This window comes from Oryzias latipes, chromosome 17 (genome assembly GCF_053564925.1).
Source record: "Oryzias latipes strain Hd-rR chromosome 17, Olatipes_Hd-rR_3.1".
Lineage (NCBI taxonomy): Eukaryota > Metazoa > Chordata > Actinopteri > Beloniformes > Adrianichthyidae > Oryzias > Oryzias latipes.
This window is the reverse complement of record NC_136253.1, coordinates 7807127-7834206: the sequence shown is the minus strand read 5'-3', so window position 1 is coordinate 7834206 and position 27080 is coordinate 7807127. Positions and strand designations below refer to the sequence as shown.

The 27080-nt window shown below is 45.4% G+C and overlaps 1 protein-coding gene across 5 annotated transcripts; it reads left to right on the top strand.

Annotated features, from left to right (window-relative positions):
* The first annotated feature begins 878 nt into the window (after positions 1-878).
* LOC101158052 (polyamine-transporting ATPase 13A3) lies at positions 879-26933 on the top strand. 5 transcript variants are annotated; one of them, XR_002292142.3, is made up of 32 exons: positions 879-1016; positions 1974-2028; positions 2908-3081; positions 3307-3471; positions 4714-4784; positions 5556-5639; positions 5715-5784; positions 5872-6006; positions 6158-6230; positions 6342-6473; positions 10515-10682; positions 10755-10912; positions 10992-11180; positions 14415-14476; positions 14781-14931; positions 15061-15183; positions 16554-16704; positions 16895-17015; positions 17199-17323; positions 17401-17564; positions 18830-18928; positions 19023-19102; positions 19176-19218; positions 19530-19639; positions 19750-19846; positions 21490-21562; positions 21641-21818; positions 23461-23642; positions 23715-23803; positions 25404-25484; positions 25580-25791; positions 26028-26933. XR_002292142.3 is itself a non-coding variant. In XM_020710765.3 (32 exons), exons 2-32 carry the CDS (start codon positions 1975-1977, stop codon positions 26208-26210), a joined length of 3633 nt encoding a protein of 1210 aa, XP_020566424.1. In that variant the 5' UTR covers positions 879-1016; position 1974; the 3' UTR covers positions 26211-26933. The 5 variants fall into 5 exon arrangements, 4 of the variants coding, with proteins under 4 accessions (XP_020566424.1, XP_011484407.1, XP_078790413.1 ...); XM_020710765.3 differs by having other exon boundaries at positions 3307-3423; positions 25696-25791; XM_011486105.4 differs by having other exon boundaries at positions 25696-25791.
* The last annotated feature ends 147 nt before the right edge of the window (positions 26934-27080 follow it).

Below are 27080 nucleotides of genomic sequence, written 5' to 3'. Positions count from 1 at the left end.
AATGTTTATGGGATGTCACATCCTGTTATGATTTAATGTTAACTTTAATGTTTACTCCGCTAAAGGACAAGTTAAGATAACAAACCAGTATTTGTCCTGGAAAATCCTGGGACTTATTTTCAAGTCAGGGGATTTGAATTTCTCATCCATACATCTTGTAAACTTCTCTTTTTGGACTAAAATATACTCCTCCTATATGTTGTCCCTCAAGCTTCAGAGGAACATTCAGCTTCTGATGTTTGTAATATTTAGATGCGTTTGCTTTACCCCAACTTTAAAGTGACTAATTTTTGTGACGGCTAGCAGAACGGTCAATTTTCAAATGGCTGAACAGAATTGCTGGCTGAGAATTGCCTATTAATTTGAATTATTGGTGAAGAAACTCCCATAGGACATGTTTGATTAAAACTATCTGAACAGGCTTTGCTATTAAAAAGCTCTTAAATTATGCTGATGGGGGATCCAGACATGTTGACTGTTAGAAATGTGCATTCTAGCACCAATAACATAAAGTAATCACCACTGAGAGCAGCACATTTTTTGTTTGTGTTATAAAAAGTAAGCATCTGGATTGTAAATACATGTTTTAAATGTGTGAGATTCCAATGCCCCCCAGAGGAGCTCAGAATACGGAATGTGACTGTTACAAACAGAAACCAGAAGTAGATGGTCGAACCGCGCTGATTGGTTGCTCTAACCTAATTGGCTGCACGAACACTGACTTTTAGAAACGGATTCTAAAAGTTGGAATAAGTTTGCTCCTTCAGCTGCATGCTTGGAGCGGCGCCTTTGAAGTGTTGGTTTGAGCTCGCGCCCTTTCGTTTGACCTTTTACAAATTCCCCCCTAAAGTCGTTTTGTTGTGATGACGCCACATCCTGTTTTACCACTTCCTCCCTAAAGGACTGGGGTGGCCGCGCGGCGTGCGTGCACGGTGAGCGCGCACGTGTGCGGTGCAGGCGCGTGCAGCTGCCCTCGCGCTGAGCTCTAACTTTGATGTGGACAGGAGGCCGCAGCGGTGAGTTTGAGCCGTGCACGAGCCTGCGCTCGCGCTGCCTGGAGCGGAGCGGAGCGGGGTCGGTCGGGGGTTCCCGGAGCGGGGCTGCGTCTTCTCTCGGTGGAAGTTCGTTGGAGAGAGGGCTGCAGTTATGCAATAGGCTCCGCTGAAGCCGAACCCGCGGGGTTCTGCCCGAGGATGGGTCGGGGCTTCGCCTCCGGACTTTAGTCCTTCTGTGATGCGAACTGGGAGTCTTATCAGAGAAGAGCAGACGATTTGGTTAAGAGTTCCATCATTTCTCCCTCAAAGTTCTACATTTGGATCTTCTTGGTGTGGTTCTGGTCCTGGAACCGCTCGCATGGATGCATGTGATATAATAAAGGATTGTTGGGTTTTCATGAATCTGGACGCACGTAGAGGAAGGAATCTGAATTCCCTGAAGATGCATGCAGCGGCGTGTCATCTGGAGGAGTTAGTCAGTGCGCATGTGTGCGGGCATGGCGCGGGTCCAGGGCAGGTGTGCCAGGCAAACTTTAGAACCATAAGAATGTGTTTGTGGTTCAAAGGTCTCCATGTGTCACAGCCATGCTGAAGGAAACATGTGAGTTAGCCGGGAGGGGTCAAAGGGCAGCGATGCCCTTCATGTTGATGTTGGACACGTGTCTTTTTGACAACAGAACCCACCTGTAGCAGAACTGGTCCTGTCATCATGAGAACAAAACTCAGTGATCTCTGCATCCCGATCCCGTGATCACGGAGGACTGGTGCTGATGCAGCTTCACTTTAGGCTGAGAAATGAGGAAACGTGGTTCTCGACCTTCCCGTTTGGACCGAAGCCGGTTCCGTGGTTGTGAAGGTCCAGCTGTGGGAGCTTCAGCATCATCCAGCTGCAGCTCCGTGCCAAGATGTCTGAGTTTTGTGTGCGCTGTTTTGCTGGTTTCCGTGTCTTTAGAGGACGTTTGTCTGTGACTTTGACAGGATGAAGATGAGGGAGGAGATGAAGATGATCAACAGAGGCCTGGAAGATGAGATGGTAAACATTTTCATGCTCTTTTCTCTTTTTCACTTTTAGTGGTTTGTGCTCAATAATTACAATCATTCAGGCTATTTTTCAGTTTTCGTCATGTGCGATGTCCGTCTTGACATCCATGCATCCGGTTTGTTCTGCAGAGAAAAAGACATCAAACACGTGAAATGTCCTTTTGTGAAATTGATAATCTGGACTGGAGAATTAGATTCAGGATTTTAAGCAGGAATTCATGCTGGAAGTTATGAAAAATCTCCCTGATTTCCAACAATTCTGCAGAGAGAAATGCAGCGATATTGTTGGTTTTTGCAAACCGCAGCAGCTGTTGCCATTTTTAGAGGAGGTTATCAGGCTTGTTTTTCCACCCAGACTGCAGGTTCAAACCTTTAATAAGTGAAAACAGCCACAGTTACCTGGGTGACCTTTGCGTGTCATCTCCAATCATATGGGATCAGATTTATGTGCGGCCATAAAGTTATTAAACTCTTACGGTGCTGCAAACTGCCCCACCTCGGTGAGCTGCACCCCCTCCGTGGACTGCAGGCTCTCAGTGGTCTGTACCTGACCACTGTAGGTAAAACGCAGATTTAAAAAAAATAAAAGGAATCTGTGAGGAAGCTTCCCAAAGCTCATCATGAAACCTTTCCTCTAAGTATTTCCTGGTCTTCATCTATAGTTCTTCCCTAAACCAGCTGCAGGACGGTACGACTGCAGTCCCCCTGGTTCATGCAGCTGTCAGGAATCAAACCGTCGATGCTGCTGCTTACGTCGGGCAGCACACTGCACCCCTGCGTGCGGCCTCTTTTTTTCTCAGAGCAGCCAGTCGCCCAATGTGGTCTGTGTTCTGCAGCATGTCGGTGTCTTGAACGAGCTTTGTGTCTGCAGGAGGTGTGGGGGTACCAGCCCTGTCTGTGGAAGAGGGTCCTGGTGGCTGTGGGGGCGGTCTGCTCATGCGGTCTCCTGCTGCTGCTGCTTTACTGGCTGCCTGAATGGGGGGTCAAGAGCACGTGCACACCCGCCCCGCTGAAGGATGCGCACACACTGCTGCTCCGGACGACGGTAGGAAGCGAGCCCTGGGAAAGCCAGAACCCTGCAGCACCCGTCCAGCTCCTGTATGGCGACTCAGACCCTAGCTATGTGTGCAGATGTGTTCATGTTTTAACCTGTAACGGAGGGATGTTTAGCTCGCACTCAGAGCATTCTCTTGTAACTCCTCCTCTTCGGGATGAAGGAGGAGCACCTCCGAGGCAGAAGTGAGCTGAGTTTGCTGTTGACTCTCCTCAGGATGAGTTCAGGCAGTGGTTTCGAGCCAGAGTCCGTGTGATGCTGGCTAGAGGGAGGAAACCATTTGAAGATCCAGATCTGCACCAGAAAACCCATCAAGCCAACGGAGACCAAAAGGTGAACAAGGAGGATCATGGGAAGTTTCTTTTTAATGAGGGTGTTAAGGTACTGAAACATACTTTCGATGACAGTAATAACAATGTTTTTTTTCTTTTAACCCTTGTGCTATCTTGTGGGGTCCAGATGACCCCTCTCCCTACGTTAACGGGCCTCCGAGGCCTAAAGCACAACAAAAAAAAAAGTTTTTGTGCTTTAGGCCTGCACCATAGATCACAAATTTATAGTTATATCAAGCTGTGCAATACGCATTGCAATAAATGGTTACCTTAAATGTGCTAAAACAATCTTATGGCAGCTTGAAGTATTTAAGGAATCAAATGAATCCCTTTATGCATTTGACCAATCGGATGAAGCTGTTTTATTTATTCATTTATTTTGGAGCTTTTTTATGTTAGATTCTCTATATAGACTAGTTTCAATTGGACTATGATTGAAGTTATGTTGACTCTTATTTAAATTAACTGTTGCAGAAAAATGGAAATGATGTTTTTGATTGTTTTTCTATTTGTTTATAGACCATCATCGCAATATTGATCACTAATATCGCATATTGTGAGCTTTCCTCATGGCGTGCAGCCCTATTGTGCTTGGAGGAGGTGGTTTTTGAGGCGTTTTGAAATGGACGTATTTCTTAAAACTGCAATGGAAACACTTTTTTGGAATTAAATGAGTCACGTGACCAACAGGCGGCTGCCTTGTTACTGCACAGCGGGCGCCACCGGAGGTCCCACAGCATCACACAGCTCATCAAGACTGTTGGGCTGCATTGCTCTGATATCGCTCGCCGTTTTTTTTTTGTTTGTTTGACACTTTTTCAAATCAGTGATTGGCTGCATGTTGTGAGCACGGAGGAAATAAAAACCATCATCGCTTTGTTCTCTGAGCTATCAGTGGATTTTTGGAAAAAACAAATCAAAGAGAGCTATTCTTTGAAATGTGTTTTTACAATTGCAATATTCAAATACTAATGGTTATAAAAAGAGGAGTTTAATATCTTTTGTATACATTTTTTTCACTTGTTTCAACAGGCATGTCCAAAGTCTGGCCCATGGGCCAAATCTGGCTGACAGGCTCCTGTCATAAAATCAATAAGATGTGGCCGACAGCACTTTCTAAGAACTTTTTGTTAGATTTTTTGATTGTGATTGGCTAAATTACGTTAAACCTGTTGCCACACCGCTTTCAGGATGTATAAATTGGCGTATTCAAATACAAAATATCCGAGTCTGTCTAATATTCTAACAGACTGCAGTTCTGAGCTCTCCCTCCGCCTCTCTGTCCTTACAGATCCACGTCTTCTCACACCACAGCGTGATGTACTACTGGAACGATGAGCTGCAGAACTTTGAGTTTTATCAGTAAGTCTCCCTGAAACGGTCATGAAGAAGAGCTGACCCCACAGCGCTCCACGCTTTCTCCAACATTTAATTCCCTCAATGATGAATGGGTTTCCTGTTGGCTGGAAATGAGAACAAAGAGCTACGAGATGTCTTTTTGATCATTTGAAAAAAGGATTTTGGGTGGTGGACTCCCCCTTTAGCTGCTTTTGGCATGTAATAGTCAGGTAAAAAAAGGCGAACCCTGATGGGCCGCCATCATCCCTCTTGTTGTGGGGGCTCTAAACCTGCTCTCTCCCATTTCTGTCATCATTTTTCATCTTTTTCCTGGATGATGATGCCAGGTTTGTGTCTTTTTGGGGTCAAAAGCAGCTGACTGTGACACGTTCACATGTTTGAGAGCAGGAATGTGATCTAAAGGATGAGCTGGATGAGGAAAGATGCAGATGATGGAGACTTATCCCTTGTGCTATCTTAGATGAGCCCACCCTTACAGTGACGTGTTCTCCCTACCATGACAAAGGTGGATAAAGGTGGAAAGATTTCATGTAATCCATGGACACCAGTGAAGATCACAAATCATTGAAGAAAAAAGGTTCAGAGCACTGTCTAGTGGGTCTAGATGACCCAACTCCCAACGTTAAAGTGCCTAGGATAGCACAAGGGTTACAGCAAAACCTTTGCGTTGGTAACGACTTTTGAGCAGAATGGCAGAAGAAGAACTAGACTGACATGTGACTAATAAAGCGCCAGAACTGGGGGGTCTGACAGAGACGGCTGTTACTGTTGCAGTGGCCTGGAAGATGTGGGGGCGAGCTGTGCACAGATCCACTCGCACCACAGCTCTGGACTCTCTAAACCGCAGCAGGACTTCAGGTACACGCTCAGCGCGGCCGCTCACGCCAAGCGTCTGCTGTCGTACGCTGAGGTCCATTTTTTGGTTATCCTCAGGAGGGTTTTCTTTGGGGAGAACGAGATCGCAGTGAGAGTGCCGTCTCTGTTCAAGCTTCTCATTAAAGAGGTGAGCTCATGCTTCCTGGCTGGAAGGTGACGGGGACGGTGGCGTGAGCGCACTGACCAGCTCAGTCTTGTCTCTCTCCTCCACCAGGTCCTCAATCCGTTCTACGTCTTCCAGCTCTTCAGCGTCATCCTCTGGAGTGTTGAAAGTTACTTCTATTATGCTGCAGCCATAGTTTTCATGTCCGTCATTTCAATAGTTACCTCACTGTACACCATCAAAAAGGTGAGTCTCACCTGCGCTGTGAAGCCTGCTGCTGTTTGTGGTGTTGCCGCGGCTTCTCCATGCGTTCTCTCCGGAACAGCACCACTTCTCACTCATCACTGTGCTGTCGGTAGATTGTTTTTCCCTGAATCCGCATCTCTCTCGTTTTCAGCAATATGTGATGCTGCATGACATGGTGGCCGCGCACAGTGTGCTCCGTGTTTCTGTGTGCAGAGGAAACAAAGGCATGCTCTCATTTCTCATCCTGCTACAAAGCTGAGGTCGAGGTCGTCCTCGCCTCCAAACCCTCTCACACTTTCTGCTCACGTCTTCCTTTCTCCTCATTTGGATCCCAGACATCGAGCAGGCCATGTCGACCGAACTCGTTCCTGGTGATGTCATCGTCATTCCAGCCAATGGGATGATGATGCCATGCGATGCCATCCTTTTCCACGGGAACTGTGTGGTGAATGAGAGCATGCTGACAGGTAAGGGGAGGTCCATTCCAAAACTGAAGATGAGCTTCTGTCTGCACTTACTTTAGTTTATTTTGTTTAGCTCAGCTACTTATTAGAGAACAAAAAAAGGAAAAACTTTATGGCTCCAAAAGACTAAAACAAATGGTAGTTGTCATCTTCAAGTTCAGGTTGTGTTGGCAGACCTTCGTGAGATTAGCTTGGGTTTCCCTCCTGGGTGGGGATGCATCCGGTCCTCATCTTTACCTGCATCTCCAGAGTTCTGCTGTTGTCCTGGGGGGGGGGGTCGTCGTGGTCTGGTCTCCATTTCTGCCAGAGTTTTTTTTCCTGTCTCTTTAACCTTTATTCTTCCTCACAGTGACAGACCAGCTGGGGTTTTCATGTTCTCTCCTCCAAACGTCAGGCTGTTGTCAACTCAGAGGATGTTTTCAGGAAAAACAATGATGTGAAAACAGTTAGAGGATTTTCAGAAACAAGCAATTGTAAAGCAGTAAGAGCTTTTCACTGACACTGAACCAGGAGCGAGTCCTGAGCACCACAGCAGACTGATGGAGAAGCACGCGTCAACGTAGAACAACGTCCGCCTTGATCTGCAACCCTCAACCCAACCAGTCTCAATAAAAAAAAGTTCTGTTACATTGATCTTCAATCGTCTGAAGGAAAATCCTGACTATAAAACAGATAGAAATCTGAGGCTGAAGTTGTTTAAAAGGCTATTGAGCTTCCCTTTGTCAGGATGAAACGCTGCATCACGACTTATGTCTCTAACAGGGATCCACCGAAATGACAATTTGTAGCCTAAGCCAAAAAAAGACCAAAACGCTTGCTCAAATACTGAACATCAAATGTATATGTTGAGTTTTTTAAATGATTTTTTAAATAATACATACATTTTAGTCAACCTTTAATTTATTTCCTTTTATTATGTCTGTGTTTTTCACTTATACTATGCTAGGCCTTTAAACAAAACTCTGACAGGAAACAGTCAACAGAAGGCTCAAGTAAAGTAGGCGTGTGTATTGGCAAGAGTCTGGTGATATGATATAAATCAGGTTAGGTATCTCACTATATGATATTTATCGCGATACATCTCAAGTGTCACTCGTTCTCATCTGGAGCCCGCTACAAGGCACCACAATCTGCCTTTTTATATGATACTGGCAGCAACGTGGCACAGAGTTTTGGTTCAGTTAAGTACAAACTGAGTCTCAGAACAGCAAAAACTGTGAGGCCGACTGAACATTTAGCATTTAAGACAAGCTGATTCTCGCAGGATCTTGTTTTGTGCGTGTAGAACTGCTCAAAGAGGCTCAGTAGGCGGTGCTGCCAACTAGCGGTCAGTGGTTTAAGTGGAAAACAGGAAGTGGAAGGACGCTCATAGATGATTAAACAAACCTCGCCTTGACAGCAATTTTAATAAGTATCGCCAAATGAAATGTCGTCAAATCGATTTTTCCCTACACCCCTAATGTAAAGTATATGCATGTAACCTCACACCAGTTTGTCAGTAATAAAACTTCAGCTTCAAAATAAAAAGAAGGAAATCAGGAGACATTTTCAAACTGAACAGTCTGTCTGATATTCATCATGCTGTTCCGGGTCTTTGGCTTTTAAACGGCATATTAACACAGAGATGCTAAACTGGTTAAGCATAGGAACCCCCTCTTAGTCATTTGGTTCCACATTTGCTGCAACCAGCAGCTCTTTTGTTACTCTCATTCTTTCACACTGCTGACATTTTAAAGATGCACGTTAATAATCCAAACATCGCACGCCACCATTCGACCTTCGGCTGTATTCAGACTGGACACATTTGGTTTTTAAAGTGAACCAGAGTTTGTTTCCTCCGATAATACAATTTGTTTTGTCGGAACACACCCAAGTGGACTGCTTTCTGACCCATCTCAGACTGAGCTTCGGTTCGCTCTGAGATTCCTGTCTGAATACAACCCGTCCTCAGAGCGGAGCAACTGGACCAAAACAGCCACCGGAACCAGGCATTACGATGTAAACAGAGTGGAAAGGAAGCAACCAATGAGCAATGGCTTTTAACGTGACACACGTTGCTTTTCACTGTTTTCCTGACAATCTATATGTCGTAAACACTTTCTTAGCTGTCGTCTCCTCAGTAACAGATAAGGAAGTTGGAAAAAATCGATTTGTTGATATATCTTGATATTTCATTTGGAGATACTTGTATTGATTCAAAATGCTGTCAGGATGATATTTAATTAATTATTTATGAGCGTCCTTCAGCGTCTGACTCTTGTTTTCCACTTAAACCTCCCACCGCTAGTTTCAGCCCCGCCCACTGAGCCTCTTTGAGCAGCTCTACACGCACAAAACAACAAGATCTCAGAGAAGCAGCTTGTTTTGTTGATATCAGACATGAACTACTTAGTTTTTACTTGGGATTGGTACCGAACCCAAACTCTGTGCCATGTTGCTGCCAGGAACATACAAAAACGTGGATTTGGTGCTTTGTAGCTCAGATCAGACAGAGTGAAGCTCTGCAGCTGCACAGTGGCTAATGCACAGAGCCAAAATGCTGTCGGCAAAGCGGGCCAAAGTTCTGCAGAACCTCCCAGCAATAGATTCTAGTTCAGAGACCTGATGGATCAGAGTGATGTGTACAACACTCTGGAAAAAGGCCATCGTCGTGGCGATGAGCGGTGAAATGCGTGTCTACTTCAATGTGTGAGAAAGTGGAGCTGCAGCTGCAGAGCAGAAATAAAGCATCTTAGCCACATTGAAACGTCTCCTTCATCCTGTCATGCTGCCTCATCATCATCACTTTATAGTTTCTGGAAAGAATTCGTTTTTTTTTCAAGCACCGTTCAGACTCCTGAACTGTTCAAAGGTACTGGAGAAGCTACATTAAACATTTTATTTTATTAATCATACTTTTAGAACATTATAGGTTAAGGCGCATTCATTCCACTTTCTTATACTGAAAAATATTTTGTTGTGGAAATCAGACAACGTTGACTGTTCACTTTATATATTTTTAGTTACCAAAATAAAAGCACTATGAATTTGGGTAAAAGCAACTTATATAAGAGAAACAGTTGCAGTGCTCAACATTATAATTATTAAATAAACAATTTTACTACAATGAAAGACGTATTGAAATTCATGTAGAGGTTTTTTTCTAAGTCATAGTCTTAAAAGAAAAAAGAAAATGTGTTCCGGTACAATATCGGGATACGTATCGTATCGTCCAGACTCTTGCCAGTACACACCCCTAGGAACCGTCCTGCAGCACGCCTCCACCGCACCAAAGTCAAAAGTGTTGAACCTGACGTTGATCCAGACGTTAATATCTCATCAGTCAAATCCACAGTTTGAATCCATGAACCATTCTGACAAGGACTGCAAAGCGCATGACTTCCATTCTCCTTTTTCTTGTTGCTTTGCCCCGCCCTCGTATTTCCTGGCCAATGACTAAAGAGGTCTTAAGTCACGTGCTTTTGTTTACTAACCTTTTGTTGGAATCAGAAATTTCCGACTGAAGACGCTCAGAATAAAGGGGTCAAGGTCAGGACTCGGTCCAGACCAGCAGACTCATCCAGTCTGAATACACCCTTACTTTAACTCACTCCCACCAAAGCAGAACGTGGCTTTTTTATGGCCGCAGTGCAGTGGTAGGGTGGTCAACCTCTGATTGGAAGATTACAGGGTTGATTCCTACCTTGACTTCTCCTTGAGTGTCCTTGAGCAAGACACTGAACCCCGTCTAGCGTCTGGTGGTTATGTGGCGCCAGTGTCCGGCAGCAGAGTCGCCATCAGCATGTGAATGGGACTGTGAGTGTAAAATGCTTTGGGCGCTCAAGGAAGGTAGAAAAGCGCTATACAAGTTTACGCCATTTACCATATTTGGTTGAAAATATCCGGTTGCCTAATATTTGGTGGGTCCCTCATTTCTAATGTAGATTCTGAGCAGGAGTGAAGTTAAGTGTTCCTACAAAGCTGTCAGATGGGTTTTGAGCTGCTCTGTCATGAGTCTGAGGATGGTTGTCACAGAACGTCTCTGCATTATTACCTGATCCTCAGGAGAGAGCATCCCAGTTACCAAAACCAGTCTGCCCAGTTCAGGCCACGACGCCGCTGAGATTTACAACATGGAGGAACACAAGCGTCACACCCTGTTCTGCGGCACGCAGGTCATCCAGACCCGCTTCTACGCTGGAGAGTTGGTGAAGGCTGTGGTGGTCAGAACAGGTGAGATGTGAGGTATGGTCCTCATCAGCATGTCCAGAAAGGAAAGCTCAGAACCCAATGTGGTCTCCACAGGCTTCTCCACAGAGAAAGGCCAGCTGGTGCGCTCCATCCTGTACCCCAAACCCACAGACTTCAAGCTGTATCGAGACGCGTACCTGTTCCTGCTGTGTCTGGTCGGGGTTGCAGGGATCGGCTTCATCTACACCGTCGTGCTCAGCATCATGAGCCGGGTACGGCTGCTCCTTCAGAGGATGGAACGTCCTCGTTGAGCCGGCAGACTTGACTTGTTTCTCTTTGGAACGTGTCCAGGTTCCAGCGAAAACCATCATCATCGAATCTCTGGACATCATCACCATCACCATCCCCCCGGCTCTGCCCGCAGCCATGACAGCTGGAATCGTGTATGCACAGCGCCGCCTGAAGCGTGTCGGCATCTTCTGCATCAGTCCTCAGAGGATCAACATGTGCGGTCAGCTCAACCTGGTCTGCTTCGACAAGGTGAGCTCAGCCTCTGAAACTCTGAGGAGTGAAGAAATGCGAAGGAAACAGCATTTGGGGCTCACTGAGAGGAAGACTCACCTGAAACAGGAATGTGAAGTTCAAATCCCTGTTAATGGCTCTTTTTTAAAGACACTGTCATGTGACTTCACACAGAAGAAACCAGACTCTAAAACAGGGGTCGGAACATTTTTGGCCGAGAGAGCCATAAACGCCCCATATATTTGTAACCCTTGTGCTATTCTAGGCACTTTAACATTGGGAGTTGGGTCATCTAGACCCACTAGACAGTGCTCTGAACCTTTTTTCTTCAATGATTTGTGATCTTCACTGGTGTCCATGGATTACATGAAATCTTTCCACCTTTGTCATGGTATACCATGTTCTCCCTATAGGGAGAACACGTCAATGTAAGGGTGGGGTCATCTAAGATAGCACAAGGGTTACAGTGAATCAAATTTGGTATCTCTGACAGAAGTGGTACCTGGTGTGGTCTTCTGCTGCTGTGGTCCATCTGCCTCCAGGTTGGACGTGTTGTGCGGTCAGAGGTGCTCTTCTGCAGACCTCGGTTGGAACCAGTGGTTCTTTGAGTTCCTGTTGTCCTTCTATCAGCTGGAACCAGTCTGCACAAGGGTCAAATGGAATTTCGTGAGAGCCATACAATATGTTTAAAACTTAAATTACAAGTGAATGTGTGGATTATATGTAATTTCAACACTTTTAAAGTACAATAAGTCTGTGGATTCTTTTAATAACGTTGTTGTAGTGGACTGAGTTGGACTGGGTGGCTGTTGGGTCGCGTTCTAAATTCCGGAGTTCATTGAACGCATCAAGCAGAGATCCTGATTGGCCCTCAGTTCTGTCGCTCAGCCTGTCGTTGTGGAGTTCGGACCAATGGGGTTCAGCTATGGGCCGATTAAGGAAATAGGAGTGCTGGTGTGGGAGCGGGGGAATATAAACTTGGGGGGAGCGCTCTCAGCGGGAGAGATTCGGGAGTTGCTGAATAAGTTGTACAGCGTTGGTTACAGCTTACAGTAACCAGAATAAAGAACCTTATAAGAGGTTAAGTCTTCTGGTGCTGCATGGTGGTTTTGCTGATGGTCTTGTCCGGTTGAAACGTAGTGAGTTTAGGCTTCATGCAGGCGTTGAGACTTCCATCCGTTAAACGTGATGGTAGGTTGGTCTTAATGTTCTTTAGATGTGAGAAAGACTGCTCACATGCAAAAGTGGAGCCAAACATTGTCAGTACAGCAGTACTCACGCGGCGGTGTGTGGTATGTGACGGGCAGCGTGTTCTAATCAGAGCGCCGTTTCACCTCGCTGCCTGCGCCCACTACCCCTCCCCTTTTTATTCTCAAAGACAGGAACGCGCGTCTGCCGGGACGGCAATTCACAGGTTTCAGGCCGTTACAAACTGGCATCGCATCCCGCCCGAGAAGGGCTCGTCTAATGAAACTTAAAAAAACAAAACTTAAAGATTTGTCTGCGAGCCAGATGTGGCCATCAGAAGAGCCAGATATGGCTCGCAGGCCAGTTTGTGTTCAGAGAGGTGAGGCAGCATGGCGTGTCCATTTGAAGATGATTTAGTGGATGAAGAAGCTCAGATAATACTTTTTCCACCATGAGAGGGTGATAAGACCACGTTTGGATGTTGGATAGATAAACTTTTTCACTTTGATCTAACTTAAATATTTGCTTCAGTTAAGATAAATAATTTTTTTGAGTTCAGTCAACTTAAAAATAACAACTAGTTATCAGACAGTTAATTTACTTTCAATCTTCATACGCCGTCATTTAAATCTCCGACTCCGTCTCACTAAAGTATAGAGCTCTCTTTTTTTTTCCACGCGTTTCCATGGTAACTAAATCGGCGATCTATTGAGAATGTCTGTATGTACTTGCTGTGCACGTGCATTAACCCAGGGTTACCAAGTAATCACGCTAACTCATATCCGGTCTTTTGGAACCGACATACCCAGAGTAAGCAAGTTCAGGTGGATTTCAGCCAGAGTTCAGGCCTAAAGTCAGGGGAGTTTAAAGATGCTTTCTGGAATACCCCCCTGCTGCTCTGGAAGCCGCGGTTGGTGACTTGTGTTCCATGTTTGCTTGTTCTTGCTGGTTCTCTGAGGTTTGCAGAAATGTCTTTTCAGACTGAAAGCTCTTGAAGAGGTTTTTCTGCCAAAGCCATTTATTGATCCAGCAGGAGGGATCAGTTCAAAAAGAAAATGGGGACTTTGGACAAAATCGGATGTTTCTGTTTACTTCTTGTTTCATCATCATTTTTTTTTTTTTTGTCACCAATCATCACCCTACCCACCTATTGTAACCATCTCTACCCATCCTAAGAAAAAGGTGCGCAGTCGCTGCTGCTGCCTCAGTAAAACTCGAACTGTATGTGTATTTGTTGTATGTCTGATCTTGTTCGGGTTGCACTGGAACAATATCGTATGTCAGTGTAAAAGCTGTGTGTATGACAATAAAGGATTCTGATTCTGATTCTGATTCTGATACGGTGGTCATGAAGTGCAAACAAGCAAATCACTCCGTGTTTTAAAGATCACAACAACAATTAAAAAATACCAAAACAAATCACAAAAAGCAACACAACATTTTAGAAATCAAAACACAATTTCCAACAAAAAGGTTGAAAGGGATTCTCCAGGGTAGCTAACGTTTCCAGTTTCGTCTTTTTAGCATTTCATTTTTAGTTCAACAAATTAATTTTATTTTCCGAAACATTTCATGTGGATTTTTATGGAATTTTGTTTTGATTTCTAAAGTATAACCTTATTTTTTACAATTGGTTTTGCTTAGCACATTCTTGATGTAGTCTGTAACCCTTGTGCTTTCCTAGGCACTTTAACATTGGGAGTTGGGTCATCTAGACCCACTAGACAGTGCTCTGAACCTTTTTTCTTCAATGATTTGTGATCTTCACTGGTGTCCATGGATTACATGAAATCTTTCCACCTTTATCCACCTTTGTCATGGTAGGGAGAACACATCAATGCAAGGTGGGGTCATCTAAGATAGCACAAGGGTTAACATGTTTTTGCAGTAATTTACTGGACAAATATGCAATCCAAAACCCAAAACATGTTTCTCTAGCTCTGTCTTTAATGTTTTATATCTCTTAAAGACCCACTCCAATGAAAATGGTGTTTTTGCTGTTTAACTGGGAGTTTTTCTGTGTTCAAATGGTTGTGAATCAGGCGCTCTGCTCTGGTCTTGCAGACTGGGACTCTAACCGAGGACGGTTTGGACCTGTGGGGCGTTCAGAGGGCTCATGCAGGCAGGTGAGACGCCCGTGTCTGAAACGCTCTCCTGTCTGCTCTGTGGGTTTTTGGAGCGATCGGTTCTCTGACACACCACTTTGGTATTTTCTACCCTCCTGTCTGGGTTGGAACAGGATCCATGGACCTGCAGAAACGTGTTCTGACATTTATACGTTGATGAGAGAAAAGCTTTTTCACAATCACCAACTTTTGTTGTTGAAATTCCCTAGCACCACTTTGGTTTGATCAGAAATAGATTGAAATGTTTCATTTTTTGAAGTTGTTGAGCAGATTTAGTTCCAGCTGACATCTGTTGCCTTTACAGCTTTGTTCCTCCTGAGTCTGAGGCTTCAGGGGAAAGTCTGCTGAATTCTAGTTTTGTGGCCTGCATGGCAACCTGCCACTCCCTGACCAAGATCGAGGGGGAACTCTCTGGAGACCCTTTAGACCTGAAGATGTTTGCTGCGACTGGCTGGGTAAGCAGGTTCCAATCCAGACGACTGCAGTCAGGAGAAGCGGCCAGCGGGACGGACCTTAGTGTGGCGCCGTCCACGCTTCCTGTAATGTCACAGTCCTGTTCAGGTGTTCTTGATGCTTTTGTTCAGATTTTAGAGGAGCCCACAGAGGAAGAGACTGCACTGCACAACCAGCTGATGCCGACAGTGGTCCATCCCCCAAAGCCGAGCCTCACTGGGCTGGATCAGGACCGTCCACCGGGCAGAGACGTGGTACCGTAACACTCCACGCCACTTTTCCTCACAGCTGAAGGCTTTGTCCAAAGCTAGGAATGAAAATGTCGGACTGACATTACCGTTAATATCATTATTAAAGCTTTCAGAATAATAAATATCCAATCATAAGGGACCCTTTAGTCAACAGGAGACTAGTTGGGTTCTGAATGTCCCACTTCGATCATCTTCTCATCTACTTTCAAAGCGTTCCCCGTGGTGTTTAGTAATGATGATGCCGTTTTTAGACGAAATTAAAAAAGCTGTGTTTTCTAGGACGTAGTTTCTGCAGAGAAACAGGAGTTTATTTGAAATTCACCTCTGAGTTGTGGGCGGGACTGTTGGTACAGAGTAAGTCTCACTTCATTTCCCATCATCCCTTTGATTAAACTATCTCTCGCTAGTTTACAGCCCCTCATAACCCCAAGCTAACATTACCAGTGCATTAAATAAGTCGAGCGATATCAGAGCTGTGCAGCCTTACAGCTTTGAAGAGCTGTGATGCCGTGGGATATCTGGTGGCGCCCGCTGTGCAGCGCCCAAGGCCGCCAGTTCCTACCAAGAATCGCTCTCCCATCTGTTTTTTGGTCACGTGACTCATTAAATTTGAAAAAAAGTGTTTCCGTTGCAGTTTTGGGAAATATATCCATTTCAATCCGCCTCAGAAACCACCTCCTCCTAAATATGAGACTTTTAAAAAATTGTCGAGTTTCCATTTGGGCGAATTTATCGTAAATCCAATTTGTGAAATTTCCTTTTGGGCTCCTGAATCACCACAGTTTGAATAAAGACACAGAGACTTTGAGCTTAATCTTCTTTTTACATGTCCTGCATCATCAGAACATGTGAAAACCACCGATCATTTCCGTTGGAGAGAGTTTTGAAAGAGTTTCGCTCCTCAAGAGTTTCCATAGATGGACTCGTCCTAGCTTGTCATGCTTTGAGTTCAGTCTTGTAGCTTGGATTCTGTTGTGGACAGATCTTCAGGTCATCTATGAAAGTTAAACCTTGAACACCAGCGCTTTAGCTCCAGGGTTGACATTCTTTTGACCACCGTTACTTTTCAAGCGTTTAACGTCATTTCAGTGGATTCTGAAGCTGAGAAAAAGGGTTTTTACATGTAAAGCTGCTTTTCTCTGTATCAGAATGAGCTGATACACACTGATGGCGTAAACAGTTGAGGAGTTACGGTAGGTCACCCAGGAATCACCCAGGATGTTAAAGGGTTGATGTGGCAGATGGAATCCACTTTTTTGGAGTTTTTGCAACTTTTGAGAATCAGTCTTAGATGAAAAATGACCATTTGAAGCTCTGTGTGGTCATTGAAGTATAAAATTCAGTGACTCTAAGACCTGTGACTTCCTCCTCAGTCCTGTGAGATCGGCATCGTGCATCAGTTCCCCTTCTCCTCAGCTCTGCAGAGGATGAGTGTGGTGGTCAGGAGGTTGGGCCAGAAGCACATGGATGCCTACCTGAAGGGGGCGCCAGAGGTTGTGGCCTCCCTCTGCAAAGTGCACACAGGTGAGGGGTGGTGGGGGGGTAATCTTCTGTGGGATTTGGGTCTTTTAAAACAGAGTGTTGGTCTTCCCAGGAGCAGTGAATGCAGCGTGAAGGTATTTGCAGACCAGATTTGTGTTTGGGATCCAGACAGCTGAAGGGTTTTCAGGGCAGGTCTCTAACCTGATGTCTGCTCTGACCCCCCCGTCCACAGTCCCACAGAGCTTCACGGAGACTCTGGAGAGCTACACCAGGCAGGGCTTCAGGGTCATCGCTCTGGCACATCGACAGCTGGAGCCCAAACTTTCATGGCATAAAGTCCAGAGCCTCAGCAGGTGAGTCTGCCTTTCAGCCTCCATGCTTCTTCATTTTCACTTTTGCTGGAATGAGGACAGACACACGCATGTTCTGCAAAACATGGAAAACAGAGGAACATGTGATGCACAGAAGGTTAGACGTTTTGAGGTTTTTGTCCTCTAGTTTTCTGAATCTCCTGCTGGAACTGATCTGTGTTTCAGGGATCTGATCGAGACCAACATGGACTTCCTGGGCTTAATCATCATGCAGAACAAGATCAAACCTGAGACTGCCGGGGTTCTGCACGACCTGCAGCGTGCTAACATCCGCACCCTGATGGTCACAGGTAAGACCACGACAGCTCGTGTGTCTGCGGCCTCACCTGGACCCAGGTCATCCCTGTCTGCTCTGAATCCTCCCAAGGTGATAACATGCTGACGGCCATTTCTGTGGCCCGCGACTGCGGAATGGTCCACGCGCACGAGCCCATCATCATAGTCGATGCTGCTCCTCCCAAAGATTCTCAACCTGCCAGCATCCGGTGGAATTACACCGACAACACCCCTCAGGCAGTCAAGGACCACCAGGTAAGATGGCCGCAGGCTCAGGGGGAGCAGCATGAAGGATGAGAGCTCCTAAACCCTCAGCAGTCCTGCTGTTCTAGTGGTTTTGAACTTTTAGGAGTCCAGAGTCAAACTGGCCATTTTACCTTTGTACTTTAACCCTGAAAGCTGTTTACTTTGACTTGTTTGGCCTGATTGTCTTCTGCACAGCCTCACATATGTGACTATGCTACTACTTTTGTCATTCGTCGTAGCGTCTCACCTAAAATCACACAAGAGGCCCAATCAAAGTACTTTTCTATTTATTTTTATTTTCATTTTCAGCAAACCTTTTTTATAAACTTTAATGAAAGTGTATATGGTAGTGTAACTTTTGAAAACCTTTAGCAAACAGCTAAAATGCAGTCTTTCCCATTAAAATGCAAGCAGATGTCTGTGCTGCTCCTGAAACAGGCTCCAAAATAAGATGGAGACCCAAAAAAACACCTTTCTTCCCAGCTGAACACATGTGACCTCATCTCAAGCATGTTCACATTCTGGCCAACAGTGAAGCAGGATATTTTTTATGGAGAACCACATCACAGCCGGACGTCTGTGTCCTTCCTCCTTTTGTCCACCTGGAGGCAGCGTTTGCATTTTGTCTGCTTTGCTGGAGTTCTTCTCAGCATCATGGATGCAGAGCAGCTGATCTCAGTTCTGCATCCATGATGCTGAACTGAGATCAAAGCAGCTGCACAAAGCTGGAACGCCATCTCCACCGTGAGGTCCCAGCTGCAGCGGCTTAGCTCTGATGGTCTCAAACGCTTCGCTACAAACACAGAATGCCTCAAACCTGACAAAGCCAGGCAGGATCTATGCGTTGGCTCCTGGAGTTATTCTACTATCTTTCACAGTACACTAAACTGTCACTTCCTCATGTCAGACTGTGGTGAATATAGCTTGAAGAAGATCGTAGCAGCGACGCAGCTGCTGCAGTCAGCGGGGCCACAATCTCCCTGCTCTGCTCCATTCTGATCATCCACCTGCATGAACGTCTTTGTTTTCCTGGTCTGAGCTGGAATTTGGATCAGACCGTCAATGTAAACAAAGGGATGATGGGAAGTAGAGGCAGGCATCCATCTACTTTTCACTTAGATTTTGCTGGAAGTTTCTTCCTCTTAGCAGGACGTCATCACTCCGGAGTCACACAAGTTTATGCTTAGGTTAAAGGGTTACACAGAAGTCTGTTGGTCATTGAAACTGGAGAGAATCTGACCTGGTTTGACCTCACTGAAGGCGCTCTCCTGCAGACCGCTGAGATCGCCGTGGAGGAGGGCCCGTATCACTTTGCCCTGAGCGGCAGAGGCTTTGCTGTCATCACGGAGTTCTTCCCTCAGCTGATGCACAAGGTGCAGCCTCGTCTTCATGCCAACACCTGCTTCTTCTTCTTCTTCGTGCTGCTTCTACAACAATCTCGTTTGTCTCCTCATGGTGGCGCTGCAGCTCGCCCTGAAGACCACCGTGTTTGCTCGCATGGCTCCAGAGCAGAAGACTCAGCTGGTGGAAGTCCTGCAGAGCATGGAGTGAGTGTGGTGCATCCATCCTGGGCGCTTCCCGTGTGCAGCGGGACAGTCTGAACGTCTGCTTGTTTTGCAGTTACATTGTTGGGATGTGTGGCGATGGAGCCAACGACTGTGGAGTAAGCACCACTTTTACCTCTTTTGAACGTCCTTAAAATCCGCTCAGGGCCTGTTTATTCACACAGGCTTGTCTTAAATAGTCGAATCTGTTGTTGTTTTCATCCGTTTGGGTAGAAAGTCTAATGTGTCATTCATTTTGCAAAACATTTTGTTTTTTTTAGTGGGTGGAGGTGCAGCAGAATGACATTTTTAACCCAGATTTTTTCTTTAATTTGACTAATAAATTGATTTTTTAAAATCAAACTTTTGAGCTGAGGCTTTGTGAATGTTGAAGGAACCCACCCACAGTGAGTTTTCTCTGCGCCCTCAGGCCCTGAAGAGAGCTCACAGCGGCATCTCTCTGTCTGAGCTGGAAGCCTCCGTGGCTTCACCCTTCACTTCCTCCACCTCCAACATTTCCTGCGTCCCCAACCTCATCAGGTATGAGAACGGCCTCAGTCCAGCTCCGACGTGACTCTGCACAACACCTTTGCTGTTCCCTGTACCTTATTCTCTGACTTGAGGAGGGATTTGTCTTGTTCGTTCCAAAGGGAGGGCCGAGCGGCTCTCATTACATCGTTTTGCGTCTTCAAGTTCATGGCTCTGTACAGCATCATCCAGTACATCAGTGTCATCCTCCTTTACTGGGTAAACTGCTCCTTCCTGCTTTTAACTGAATGTTGGGAAAGATTTAAAGGGACTGTATCCTGCTGTTCTTAAACCTTTCAGAGTAAACTATATCCATAAACATGATCATATATTACTTTTGGAACACTAAACAATCATTTTTTTAATGAAATATTAGTTATTTTTGCAGCTCATCTTCCTACCAGGAAGTAAGACGACTCGATCTCTGAGGCTCCGCCTTTCTCTCCTTGTGGGTGTCGCCCATTTCATGACGTCATCTCAGAGTCGGCCTCAGCAGTGTGTCTGAGTTTCTCCCATGAAAACAAACAACATCCAAACTTTTACAAAGATGGATGTTCATGTTGTTCATTCAATTCAATTTTTCAATTCAATTTTATTAATATAGCCCGAATTCACAACAACAGTCGTCTCAGTGGGCTTCGTACCGGTAACTGAAAGGTAAACATACAACCAAAAAGGTTTATAAATGCATAGAATTCAATAGGATAATACTAAACTTTAACCAAACAGACGAAACTAAACTGGCATCCCTGCCCTTAGACCCTCCTTCTCTGTAAGCCCCTGATAAAACAGGGGCTTGATGACTAAACGCTCTAACTCCAACCGTACTTTTACTAATTCAAGGAACCACAAGCAGTCCTGCATTTTGGGAGCGAAGTGTTCTATTTGGGTGGTAAGGGACTATGAGGTCCTTAATATAGGATGGGGCCATTCCATGTAAGGTCTTATAGGTAAGCAGGAGGATCTTGAACTTGATTCTGGAATCAACTGGGAGCCAATGGAGTGAAACTACCACAGGAGTGATGTGATCTCTTCTGTTAGTTCCTGCTAACAATCTAGCTGCTGCGTTCTGAACAAGCTGGAGACTTCTTAAGGAACTCTTAGGACACGCTGCTAACAAGGAGTTACAGTAATCCAGCCTTTCATACAAATGAAAGCATTTAGTCGATCACCGCTAGCTCCACGGAGAAAGTGGGCGTGTGTGTTAGCCTGGGGGCGGGGCTTGCAGTGGAGACTCTTCCTGGAAGGGGCGGTTCCTCACTTTGTGATGTCACAATGTGAGACCCCAGTTATTTTCATGGATGGGGAGTGGCTGGTGCTCAGAGAGCTGATTTTTAGAGGAATACTCAGAAACGCATGAATGGATCAAAATACCACTTTGGGCTTGTTTTTTAGTGAGAAATGGACATTATCAAACACTTAAAAGCTCAAAAAGTGGATTTTGCACGATACAGGCCTTTTCATTTTAAATTAAAGCTTTACCCCTCTTCCTCTTACCCCAGCTTTTCACAGGATGGTGTATTAATGCAAAAGTTGGGATAGTTTGAGGAAAGGTCCCCTCAGGACGGCTGCTCTATAAAACACAGGATGAGTTGATAAGAAGAGACAAAGAACGTGTTGATGTGTCATATAGATTGAGTTTAAAGACTTTTAGCTTCACACTCATCCTTACAGTTCAATGTGGAAGCATAGCAGACAGGAAATCGCAGTGATGATAAGGAGAGGGAAATTCATGGGGGGGGGGGTCCTTTACAGCAGTGTCCCCCCTTCACCGTTCACCTAACGGACAGAGCAACCAGAGTGGGGACTAAAATATGACGCTGCTTTAATATGCTGACCTCATAACGTCTCTCTAAATTCAGATTCTCAGCAATTTGGGGGACTTCCAGTTTCTGTTCATTGACCTGGTCATCATTCTCGTCATCGCCTTCACAAGTGAGCACCGTGGCCGCGAGAATCGGCGCTCCTCTGAGCGAGCCGGGAGGGCGCCCTGACCCTGTGCTCTATCTGCAGTGAGCCTGAACCCGGCGTGGAAGGAGCTGGTGCGGCGCCGTCCCCCGTCCGGTCTGATCTCAGGGCCGCTGCTCTGCTCCGTGCTGATGCAGATCCTCACCTGCCTGCTCTTCCAGGTCCTGGTCTTTACGCTGGTGCAGCAGCAGAGCTGGTACGAGACGTGGACGCCTCAGTCGGAGTGAGTAACGGCTCGCCATCCATCAGAACTTCTGCAGAGTTCTGCCGGGTTTCAAAGCTGCTACCCGCTCTAAAAACAGGCCTGTTGGAAAGCAGTCAAAAATTCTGATTTTCTTTAAGAAAAAAAAAACGGTGACAAAGAATGGTCTGACCGAGAATTCCTTTGAAGAACTTCTAGTTATTAAGACTGAAAGGAAAAACTGTCTTAATAAGATCATTTGACTCGCAAGACAGAAAATAAGACACTTTTATTTTGAAACAAAGGTCTTTTCAGATTTTGCCGTGGGGATGCTGTGCCATGGTACCATGTTCTCCTCCAGCACATGTCCATCCAGTCTTTTCTTCATAAACTAATGAACCTCCCCAGGTGTGTTTGTTACTGACAAAACACATCATTAGCTTAACTTGCATTGTTCATCATAATTAGCAGAGGTGCCGCTTTGACAAGCCTTAATAAAAGGTGGGCGGTTAGGGCGACGGCGCTGCGTAGATGTGGGCAGTAATAGCGCGGTTGTGGTGCGTAGAGAAGGGCGTGGAAGGCGGGTTGCGTCTGTGGGCCATACAACGCTGCTTGCGGCTTTGATTCTATTTATTACTCTAATTTCTCTTTTTTGAAGTTTAATTATTGGATGAATATTTGTTAGCTTTGACCTCAGTAAATACTTCTATATTCTCTGTGTTTAGCGTATTTGTTGATGAATTTTTCCGGAGTTAGATTGAGAAAGAGTCGAAGTCTGAAAATAATTCAGTCCCACTTGACCTATGTTTTTTTCTATTTTTAAAATTGTGTTTCATTTTTAATTATGATTATGGAGTTTTTAGCTATAATCAAAAATGCTGTGTCGTTTTTAAAACATATTATCTCCAAAGCGGCAGAAGCTCATTAGAAATTCACTTTTGGGTTTTGGCGGGACTGTTGGTGTGAAGTTGGCCTAGCTAATTTGTTTACACTCTCTCTCACTTGCGACGTGCACCTCAAAAGCCCAAGCTAACATTGGTGTAGCATAAGAAAACGGCGAGCAATATCGGCGCTATGCAGCCGTACAGTTTAGTGCCAGATGGCAGCTCAGCTGCGGAAATGAGGATGTTTTTCTTTTAAAGGGTCAGGACAAAAAAGCATTGTTACAGTTTCAGACGCAACCCATGCCCTGTCCACACATCCACCTAATAGCTAACCTGCAGACCATGAGACAAACGCATCTATTTGTCTGCAAGAGGATGAGTTAGGATCAGAGTGGAGAAAGGGAGACTTTGGCAGCAGCTGTGTCACAAGTCCCAGCTTTGTCAAACATCCGGTTTTCAGCTGCAGCTTTAATCGTAAGTTATTTCATACATGACCCCCATTATGAAAGAAACATCATCTTTGTTGTAGTGGGTCTTTAAATGGGAGGTGGTTAAGAGGAAGTGGTCATCGCAAATTTGCCATTTGAAAAGACTGAAGTGTCTCAAACAAAAATAATATGATGGAACAGAAAAGCTCTTGGTCTCAGGGTTTATGAACGTTTTTCAGGGAAAGAGGAGCTAAAAAAATTCAAAAGTAGCTTTTATTCTATCTTAAACAAGCTGAATACTTGATTCCTGCTTCCACTGAAAGAAGTGGGAGTGGAGTCTTAATGGCGTTTGTGCTCTGCCTCTCCCTGCAGCGCCTGTAACATCTCCAGACAAAGTTTCCCTCAGAGCATGAACACGACCAGGGCTCCCGACCACAAGAACATCAGGAACTACGAGAACACCTCGCTCTTCTACGTGTCCTCCTTCCAGTATTTGGTTGTGGCCATCGTTTTCTCCAAAGGGAAGCCCTTCAGACAACCCAGCTACAGGAACTGTGAGGCCTTCATGGACACAGCTCTTCATGGTTGATTTCAGTGCTGCTTGAAAGAAACGATTCCCTTTGCAGGGCCGTTCATGGTGTCCTGCGCTGCTCTCTACACCTTTTTGCTTTTCATCCTGCTTCACCCCGTCCCTGCCATCGATCGCTTCCTGGAGGTAAACATTCGCCCAAAGCCCTTTGGGTCTGAGTCCACTGCAGCGTTCAACAGAACACAGGGTTTTATACCAGTGGTCCCCGACCCCCGTGGTCCGGGATCGGTCCGGGATTAGACCGTAAGACAGTTGGATAAAAAAAGTTTTTCTGTTTTCTTTATAATCTGATTCTGGGGGATGTTTTATTTTGGAAAACTTCAGGATTCTCTCCACCACATCGACTCATTCTTGTCGGTCAGATGTCCAAAATCCATCCGTTACTTTAAAGCAGCTGTCCCCAGGATGGCAAAGTTAGCAAAAAACGAAAAAGAACCATTGACTTTAACATAAAATAAATCTGTGTTTAGCAGACAAAGACCAGGAGTCTTTACTTCAACAGTGGATTTATTGGGACAGCTGTTCCCACAGACCATAATAATAGCAACCCCGAAAGGTGATCGACATTTAACAATGGGGTGTCTAATGTTACGAAGATGCTGCTAATAAGGTTATTCACAGGGTGGATTCATGTTCATTATTATATTTAGAAACAGCTGTTTTAGTGGCTTTTTGTATTTATCCGTCGCACCGTAAAAGTCAGTTGATGCTGAAGTTTGCGTCTGTTTTTTTTTTTAGCTTTCACTTTGAGAGTTGGGTTAAAATCGAAATCACATTTTAATGGTTCCTACAAGAAATCTAGTGAACAAATGAAGTTTAGATATTTTAACAGAGGATTCATATAAACTCTACCTTCAACATTTAAAGGGTCTATATCATGCAAAATCAATGTTTTGAGCTTTTAAGTGTATAATAATCTTCATTCCTCACAAAAAACAACCCGAAAGTGGTATTTGGATCCATTCACACATTTCTTAGTATTCCTCTAAAAACCTGCTCTCTGAGCACCAGCCCCTCCCAATCCACCCAAAAACGAGTGGGTTCTCACATTGTGACATCACAAAGTGAATAACCGCCCCTTCCAGGAAGAGTCTGCACTGCCAGCCCCGACTCCAGGCTAACACCCACGCCCACTTTCTCAGTGGAGCTAGTGGTGATCGGCTAAACGCTTTTCATTAATATGAACAATACGAACATCTATCTTTGTAGAAGTTCAAATGTTGTTTGTTTTCATGGGAGAAACTCAGAGACACTGCTGAGGCCGGCTCTGGGATGATGTTGTTACATAGGCGACACCCACAAGGAGAGAAAGGCGGAGCCTCAGAGATCGAGTCGTCTTACATCCTGGTAGGAAAAATTAGCTCAGAAAAAACGAATATTTTATTTAAGGTATATGTGATCATATATCTGGATATAGTTTACTCTAGAAGGCTTAGGAATAGCAGGACATAGAGTTTTTAAGGGAAAATGGAAGCTAAAAAAGCAAAAAAAAAATCAGACGTTTGCTTCAGCCTCATACAGAGGGTCTGTGAAAATATTATCCAACATGAAACCTTTCTGTGGCCTGAAGGAGGCTGGTGACCACTGTTTTACCCACTTATCCATTCAGATGAAAGTTTGTGTGTGTGTGCGTGTTCTGAGCTGTTGTGACGCCCGCTCTTCCCTTAGATTGTGTGTGTGCGTGCGTGCATTTTCTGAGCTGTTGTGACGCTCCCTCTTCCCTTAGATTGTGTGCGTTCCCAGGGAGTGGAGGCTCACTCTGCTCATCATCGTGGTCGGACATGCTGCTGCATCTCTTCTGATGGAGGTAGGGTTCCTCTGGCCCGTCTGCTGCCTGCGCCTGCCGTCTGCACGCATCCCGTCTGTCCTCAGCCCTCAGTGACCCCTCCATCCCCTCTGCAGGAATCAGAATCCGAATCAGTCTGCGGTTCTCTCAAACTCTCTTTCTAAGTGTTTCTGGGAATGGAAGCGTCTTCACGATGAGTTGATTTCCAGTTTCCTGCTGACTTCTCCCGTAGATTTTGATCCTTGACGTCTGCTTGTGGAGGCTTGTTTTCAGAGGCAGTGGGGGCTCATGCACCCCCACAGAGGCGTCCTCTGCTGACCCAGCACAGGTTGGAAATCTTCTGTCAGAGTGGTGTCTTTGCAGCTCTCTTCTCTTGTGCTCTGCATGCTTTTTCTTTAACATTTCTACAGAGATCCAAGAGATGTATGATTGGATCAAATTCAAAGAATTTACTTTAAACTGTAAACTTTGAAGAATAAAAACATGTATGTTGTGACAGGAAAGTGTGTGTGTTTGCAGCCTGTGGAACCATGGGGATTTATCCAAGTTTTGCCATACTTGCAGGCAGCCAATGACCGCTGGGCCTCGGCTCTCTTCTCTCGGCTTTTCCGTCGAAGGAACAAGCCCCCCCAGGGCCGCTACAGACACCTGGCTCTGGAGCTGCAGGAAGATGCCGACTGGCCTCCCAAACCCTCCAGTGTCACGTACGCCGGCGACTCCCTGCTCCATCACCACAGCATGAGCTGAAGCGCGGAGAAGCGACGCCTCCCGACGGACTCGGACGCCTCCCGTTTTCCATTTCCTGTGTTGAAACTAAGTGCTGCTAAGGACAGCAGAGATCAGACCCTCTGACCCCTCTGTGACCCACCTGTGATTCTGTTTAATTCTGTTAATTTATAAAGCATTAATTCACAACTGCAGCCGTCTTAGCAGCATGAAACCAAGCTGAACGCTTATGAATGTTAGTCCAACTCAGTCCAGAACCTTCCAGCAAGCACAGGTGAATAACCAGCGCTCACCTGTGAGCCGGCTCTGCCCCCCACGTCAGACGCTGGAGTGTCCTGCTCTCAGTTGCAGGGGAAACATTGCTGTGGATGTTGGCCTTGTCGCTGCCCGTCCCAGTCCTTTTTTATCCGTGGAGGCAAACATCAGTGTGGCGCTGCACATCATCACGTTAGCTGCTGCTGTAACAAACCCACCCTAACAGTGATGCTTGAGCAAATGTAGAAGCTGCTGAACTTAAGTGATGTAACATGAGATTTCTTCCTGTGGAAGAGAAAAGCAGGAATCCTTTTAGAATGATCATCCTAAATGTCTTACAGTCTGTTCCATCCTTAATTCCCTCTGATTTTTTTAAATCATAGCAGGAATTTAGTGTTAATCTTTGCTTCTGGGGGAGCTAACTGTCGACTTCTTTGTAATCCGCCTTTGAATGTTTCTAAAATAAATCGAGGTAGTTTTGAATAGAAATGTCCAAAATGTGTGTTCTTTTTTTAAAGTAAGGCTTTGGATGGTGTTGGTGCTGCTCTGCAGATCCTTGGTTAGATTCCTCCACAAATCTGTACATTGAACCAGTCTTCATGGGGGGCCGACCTCGGTCAGACTTTTTCATCGGCC